At 38.1% G+C, this 7,454-nt stretch overlaps 1 protein-coding gene across 1 annotated transcript; it reads left to right on the top strand.

Moving 5' to 3' along the window:
- Positions 1-9: 9 nt before the first annotated feature.
- Positions 10-4,177, top strand: LOC110171296 (growth hormone secretagogue receptor type 1-like). Its single transcript, XM_055152684.1, has 5 exons — positions 10-78; positions 631-817; positions 1,360-1,535; positions 2,679-3,399; positions 3,735-4,177. Exons 2-5 carry the CDS (start codon positions 703-705, stop codon positions 4,175-4,177), a joined length of 1,455 nt encoding a protein of 484 aa, XP_055008659.1. The 5' UTR covers positions 10-78; positions 631-702.
- The last annotated feature ends 3,277 nt before the right edge of the window (positions 4,178-7,454 follow it).

Here is a 7,454-nt window from a genome sequence, read left to right as displayed (position 1 = left end):
ACGGTCTATGGTGTTACCGGACAAGCTTGATGCGGGCTTGAGGTGATCAGAAACGACACAACAGCCACAGAGCAATCTGTAAGTATACTATCATTACGTATTATTGAATCAGGATTAAAAAAAATAATAATGTTACTGGCTTGAGCATTTAAAATAAACAAGAGTCAGCTTTACCCCATAATAAAATATCTGAATTATTTAGCTGTATGTTGATATAATATAAGGATAATACAATTTTGCTTTGGTGACATTGAAGAGTTTCCCACAGTGACTGTTAATTTAATTTAAAATAGGCCTTGCTCAGTCCTTATGAAGCATCACAAAACCAGAGTAGATTTTGGAGTGAATGCTTTTCACCACTCATCCAAGAGGCTTCTTCAGTTCAAACTAAAGACTCAAGACTGACTTGAACTGAAGAAGCCTATTGGATGTGGCGAAACATAATCATTCCAAAAAGTTTGACCAGAAAACAGAAATTAATTCTCTTTTGCAAAGGAACCTACCTGAATGACTGAAGGATTGTATAGAATAGTTTGTATCATTTCTCTTCTATTGTTTCTTTATTTTGTGTCTTTATTGTTTATTTTATATGAACAGATCTGACTTTGATTGTCCTGTCTCATTCTGCAGTGATTGAGTGACATAGGAAATCGATGTGCATGCGTCAGCCTGCAGGACCTCCTGTAGGGTCCATCAGATCTGATGGAGGCCGTAGACCAAGGCAGTGGCTGTGAGGACAGACACTGTGCACTGGACCTCCTGGAGGACTGCTCCGATTGCCATGCGGATCAGCCTATGTTTGGACTCATTGAGCTGGGTGGGTTCAGGAATCAATGATTCCCAGTAAGCAGAATTTAGGAACTAGTGAGGAAGTATATGTTTACATTTGAGGAGATAAATGTAGACTAATCCTACAGGGTGAAATAAGCAACTTTTCTTCATTTGCAGGATGAATTGTTTCAGGATGAACAAAGATTACCCATCTTTTGAGAGTGCCTGTGTCTTTGTTTGCAAGCACCATGAGTCTGTCTCACGTTTAAAAACACACTAAGTAGAGTTTGTAAGCATGTGATATTGTTATATTATTTGATTCTTTTGACAAATAGCTTTTTCTACAAATAAACCCATTGTTTTTTTGTGAATCTGTTAAAACTGTTAAAAGCACTTTGGGGGCTGGTGTTTAATTACCTAGGCTATAAACACTATGATACCTGCATCAGATTACTTAATTCTTTATTTTACTTGCCCCTATTCAAATAAACAATACATAAATAAATAATGCATACCTCCTTTTGACATTTGTGCTTGAAGTCATATTTCAATTATATAATATAATGTCCTGTTTCTTGTTTCCATCAGTATGTGTCACTGTAATCTACATCCCTCTGATGCTGCTCGGCCTTCTGGGTAATGTCCTGACCATTTTGGTGGTGTGGCTGCGTCCCCACATGAGAACCTCCACGTACCTGTACCTGAGCAGCATGGCCGTGAGCGACCTGCTTATCCTCCTTCTGCTGCCGCTCGATCTGTACAAGGTAGGATTTCGATCCCACACTATAATTAATATGAGGTATTTTTATGTTTTAGTCTATATTTAAGTGTATAAAATGAGATATGATGTTGTTTGCCCTGAGGGAACCCCCGCAAAATTAGGTTTAGGTGTATTATGTCTTGGCCCTTGTGTCCTGGGATCAGTCATCTGTACACAATAGTATCAAACAATATTGAAGTGTGAAGGAAAGAGATGCTGCCCCTTTGACAACTCAATTTACTCTTTTATATATATTTAGAAAAGAAGGTGACACTGTTTTGTAACACATTTACCAAGAATGGCTGTTTGGCTGGGTGCTTTCCTTAAGCGTAAAACACCATGAGTAGAGGAGCCAAACAATGTATTCAAGTAAGAGTAACATTGCTTCAAAGAACTAGTCCAAAACATACATTTATTCAACTAACAGTAAAAGTATGGTATCAGTATAATTTCTTTACAAGTTAATGTACATAAGGGTGAGTTGTTGTACAGTTGTAGGGAGTATTATCTGTTACATAAGGGTGAGTTGTTGTCCTGTTGTAGGGAGTATTATCTGTTACATAAGGGTGAGTTGTTGCACAGTTGTAGGGAGTATTATCTGTTACATCCTGTTGTAGGGAGTATTATCTGTTACATAAGGGTGAGTTGTTGTACAGTTGTAGGGAGTATTATATGTTACATAAGGGTGAGTTGTTGTCCTGTTGTAGGGAGTATTATCTGTTACATAAGGGTGAGTTGTTGCACAGTTGTAGGGAATATTATCTGTTACATAAGGGTGAGTTGTTGCACAGTTGTAGGGAGTATTATCTGTTACATAAGGGTGAGTTGTTGTCCTGTTGTAGGATGTATTATCTGTTACATAAGGGTGAGTTGTTGCACAGTTGTAGGGAGTATTATCTGTTACATAAGGGTGAGTTTTTTGTACAGTTGTAAGGAGTATTATCTGTTACATAAGGGTGAGTTGTTGCACAGTTGTAGGGAGTATTATCTGTTACATAAGGGTGAGTTGTTGTCCTGTTGTAGGATGTATTATCTGTTACATAAGGGTGAGTTGTTGCACAGTTGTAGGGAGTATTATCTATTATATAGGTAGGTAATATCCTAGGTAATATATTTTCTCAAGTACTTCTTTTTTTTTTATATATAGTTGTGGAGACCCAGACCCTGGCCCTTGGGAGACTTGGTGTGTAAACTCACCATGTTTCTGTCTGAGTGCTGTACCTTCTGCACCATCCTTCACATCACTTTCTTATCTTTGGAGAGGTACCTGGCTGTCTGCTGGCCAATCACAGCCAAGACCCTGGTCACACGGCGGCGCACCCGAGTTTTGATTGGCTGTCTGTGGCTAGGGGCAGCCCTCAGCGCTGCACCAGTGTTGGTCATGGTGGGAGTGGAAGACGTTGGAGAAGATTCTGGATTTGGGGTCTGGAGGGATGATGTACTCTGGACAGAAACTCCAAAGGCAGAATCATTAAGAGCTGACAATGTCAATGGGCAGTTTGTCGCAGAGTTTCACGAGATAACTCTGCGTGGACAGGACCAAACAGGGTGGAATCACAGTGTTAAGACTTATAATGGAGTTGTAAAAGATACAGAAAAGTCAGAAAAGCAGAATAAAATGAAAGAGGATGAAGGAGGTGGAAATGATATGCCTTTTCTTAAAGACATGGACAGCAGTGAGTGTCGCTGTACGCAGTATGCGGCCTCCTCTGGCCTGTTGTCAGCCATGATGATCCTCTCCAACCTCTACTTCCTGGTTCCCTTCTGCGTCCTGGGACTGGTCTACAGCCTGATTGGACGAACACTTTGGTTGCGTCCACACAGCAATCGCAAAGACCAGAGCAACAAGAACACTGTCAAAATGCTGGGTAAGAAAGATCCATTTATCATTATTCAACAGTCAAATCTATAGTTTAGTTAGAGACAATACAAGTAAATGCAGCATCAAATTTCTGGCATGTAATTAACAAATGGTATGTCAACATTTGAAGCATATTGCAATGCTAAAATTTAAATGGACCAGATTTGGCAATCAGTTTTTTGGTTCAGTTAGTATTTAAAATTAGACAAACATTATTGTCCCCAAGGGGATATATTTATTTGAAATTATATCATTTATATCATGCCAGTCTACATTGTAAACCTTTGTTTTGCACCTGTGGTTTGTTTTTTTATTCATCCTTTTTACCTCTTTCTTTTTCAGGTGTGATTGTGCTCGCGTTTGTGCTGTGCTGGCTTCCGTTCCACGTGGGTCGGACCATTTTCTCTCTGTCACTTGGGGCTGCAACCGCCGACTCCGGTACAGAGGAGAGTGCTGAGTGGGACCTTGACCTGTCTAACCTGAGCACAGACGCAGCAGAGATGCAAACATTTACAGTGACCCCTAACAGCTCATTTGCACACTACAACTCCACTTACATGATGTACCCCGACACTCACCTGTACTTCATATACTACCTGTCTCAGTACTTCAACCTGGTGTCTTCAGTTCTGTTCTACCTCAGTGCTGCCATTAACCCCTTACTGTACAACCTGATGTCGGGCAGGTACAGACTGGCCGTGCGCAGCCTCATTCAGCCGGAGTCTCCCTCTCAGATCCACCGGACACGTACCTTCACTATTCAGCAGGCCTCCACCACTGTGTAAGCCGGGCATCTGTACAGGACTGCATCCCAGCTGCAAAAAAACAAACAGTTATTGTTGTTAGTTATGATGATGTAACTCATAAAAGTGTTACATATTTTTGGTTCAACAATCAATGCCAAATTGTATTTATATTGTAGACCTACTTTTCAACCTTCTCAGAGTGCTATACTTAAGTTCATTGTTCGTTCAATTGTTAGTTCTGTTCAGTGGGTTCACACTCTTAGTTGACACATCTGCACACTAAATTAGTTCATGTTAGGTGTGTGATGTTATGAAATGTAGTAAGGGCTCTTTACCATTAGATGGCATTATTTTATAGCTTTTGAATCATAGTTGGAAGAAAATATTTTTACTTGCAATATTGAAAAATTTAAATGTAAATAAAAATATTAATATTGCCACATTCAGAAAATAGTAAAAATATATAAAACAGTAAATGGTAAAATTTTTATATTGTGCTTTTCCACCTTCATTGCACCGCCAACCTGTGGGTCAGGTCAGTCAATGTTGTTTATGTTGAGAGTGGGATTTAAACTTCCAATCTTCAGATCAGTGGACAAACACTCGCACTCAAGCTCAGTTGATATTCATTTTTTAGACAATTTGATCCTCAGCTGGGCTCCGTACCTCTATGACTTAAACTTGTGTCAAAAATTATACCTCAGCTATTTACATGATCAAGTCAATCACAAGTTTATTAAAAATTACACTAAATCTTATCTATGTTGGTATTGTTAGTATTGTGTGTGACCATTATCCAGAAATGCCAAACATACAGCTCGGATGTGTCTGGTTTTCTCAAAATGCACAAACAGAACAACCTCCTTTACCGAAAAAGATTGAGTGGTCTAATTAGTAGGTTGGCGAAGGCACTCAGGATTCATGTACTTTCTACCAGTGCAACCTTGTAAAATATGGTTCAAATTAAAGCATAGTTGAACTAGAGTGTCTGGCCTCATGATGATGTTTGTGGTTACTTGCCCGCATGGTTATATGCACACATAAAATCGCTGTCTCTGAGGGGCGATTGCTGTGTACTTTCTAGAGCTTGGGAGACCAATAATGTTTCTACTGTTAGACATTTTGAAGTTAACGGCCAAAACGAAACTAATACAAAATAGAAACTTTTCACGTTGGCTGTAACTGTATTGCCTTTCTTATGCAGCAGCAAAACCAGCCACCTCCCCATCCTCTCCATCTTATCTGCATCCAGAAAGAACCTTTTCTTTAAAGATGGACCACACTTAGCCCACGTCAATGGAAAGTCTCAATTATGTTTTTTAGATATAATTTAGGAATTCACTAAACTGCCTCAAGATCCTCATAATTTAAGTGACACAGTTGTTACACTACAAAAGTCACTGCCAAAATGATGCAATGCTGATGACTCTAGGACCTGTGTATAAGGTGACGTGAACAGGATGCCTCTCCCTGGGTTCATGATACTCACTCTTTAATATTTCATTTCTAGAAGGAAGGAAGTCTCTAACAACTCAAAGTGAAGGTGAGGGCACGAAGTGTGTTGTAGCCAGTGTGAAGTAATATGTTGTGATAGTTTCCTGTTTGGCCCGTGTGGAATATAATGTCTGGATGGAGGGCAGATGAGATCCAGCCGTGGTCAGATGAGTTGGATCAAAAGCATCAGATGGGATTGGATCTGCTGTGGTATGATTGGCAACATGTCAACACATTTGTGTGGCCAGTCACAGAATATTTACAGCTTATTTGAAATACAACTGAGCATTTGGGGTGAGATTGAAGCCATCCTCTTCTGACAATACATCCAACATCCCTCTGGGCTTAAGCCTCAATATACGTATACTATCATAAAACTAGTCTGGAACCAGCATAGATTCACACAAAATCCTTCAATAGCAAATGCATATATCCGTGTAAACAAGATTGTAACATGAATAAATATTAATTCAACATTGTAACAGTTTCTCTCTTCTGCATTGTATGAAATGTATATATTTTTGATAATAATAATGTATAATAATAAGTAAACATATTTGCTGCTGTAATTTTCTTGCTAAAGGTTTACTAAAATCTAATTAAGTGTGGTGTCATTCTTTAGTTTTATTGTTAAAAACATTTTCTCCAAAAAAAAAAAAAAAGTCCATGCATTAGTTTCAGCCAAGTGCAATTCTGGCCCAAAAGAACATGCTTCTAACCTGATATATGAATGGAAACATGTGGACGTTACAAGTCACAAAGCATCCATCAGACAAGTCGGTCCAAGTCCTCTGAGTCCAGCGGATTACCTAAACTGGCCTTGAATACGACATAGCAACATCGTCATGGATACATGTATAAATAATATTTTCTTCTGCGTTCATTGGTGCAAAAACAGAAAAGTTTTAAAAGTTTTAAAACCTTAATGATCAGGTTGCCACATGTCTTGAAAAGTTCTGTCTATAGTGTATATATACTGTCTGACAGTGTGCACTGTGGACCTCCAAATACAAGCTTTTAGGATGGCGCTGTTTAGATACTACAATATGAAGAGGTACCAGTGTCTGTTAAATACAATATGATGCACTTCCTGTATGCAGCAGAATAAACAAACAAATGAATAATGATAGTAATAGTAGTAAGTAAGTAATATTATATGAATACATAAATAACATGTTTAAAATACATTCAAGATCAAGAGATACACACATACATTCTCAAGTTGAATATCAGGTCTCATCATTTCAACTCAGAGACCAAATGAGAGTCTTGTTGGAACAATCAGCCAAATGGCTTGAAGTAAAAAGTTATGAAAAGAAATATGGTGGGAGTCTTTAAAATAATAAACATATTTTTGCACTAATCTCCTGAAGATTTACTTCAGTTATTACCTGTTCTATAAGGAAAATTGCAATTAAAATACTCTTCAACTTGTATGCCAATTTTTTACTAAACAAGTTCTGGAAAACAGTAAGGTAGGATTAAAAAAAAATTATAATTAATACCATAAACACTGAATGTGCACATTAATAATGGAAGAGACTAGATCAATGGGAAGGTCAGGATTTTAGAAATGACATCAACAGCCCAAATCTCAAAAGAGAAGCATAAAACTGTGTGGTGGCAAAACCATGGTGTCCAGTTTATGGGAGATTTTCACTCTACAAGTTATTGCTTCTTAAATGTTCTCATTTTTTATTTCATAGCTTACAAGGGAATACCATATTTTAGCTTTCATCAAATTTTCAAAAGCAATTTTGTATGAAATAGTGTGTAGTGGGTTTACTGATCATGATTCCAAAGTCCTACACAATATAAAATT

Source organism: Boleophthalmus pectinirostris, unplaced genomic scaffold (assembly GCF_026225935.1).
Source record: "Boleophthalmus pectinirostris isolate CB_2022bp ecotype Guang Dong unplaced genomic scaffold, ASM2622593v1 HiC_scaffold_17, whole genome shotgun sequence".
Classification (NCBI taxonomy): Eukaryota; Metazoa; Chordata; class Actinopteri; order Gobiiformes; family Gobiidae; genus Boleophthalmus; species Boleophthalmus pectinirostris.
This window is presented reverse-complemented; position numbering and strand designations above follow the sequence as displayed.

What these genes read in the sequence shown, in the direction of transcription:
- LOC110171296 (XM_055152684.1), top strand. Translation starts at nt 703, where the DNA reads ATGGAGGCCGTAGACCAAGGCAGTGGCTGTGAGGACAGACACTGTGCA. An exon ending in TGCCGCTCGATCTGTACAAG is followed by an intron (nt 1,536 to 2,678) that starts GTAGGATTTCGA and finishes TTTTATATATAG; the next exon opens with TTGTGGAGACCCAGACCCTG. An exon ending in GAACACTGTCAAAATGCTGG is followed by an intron (nt 3,400 to 3,734) that starts GTAAGAAAGATC and finishes TTTCTTTTTCAG; the next exon opens with GTGTGATTGTGCTCGCGTTT.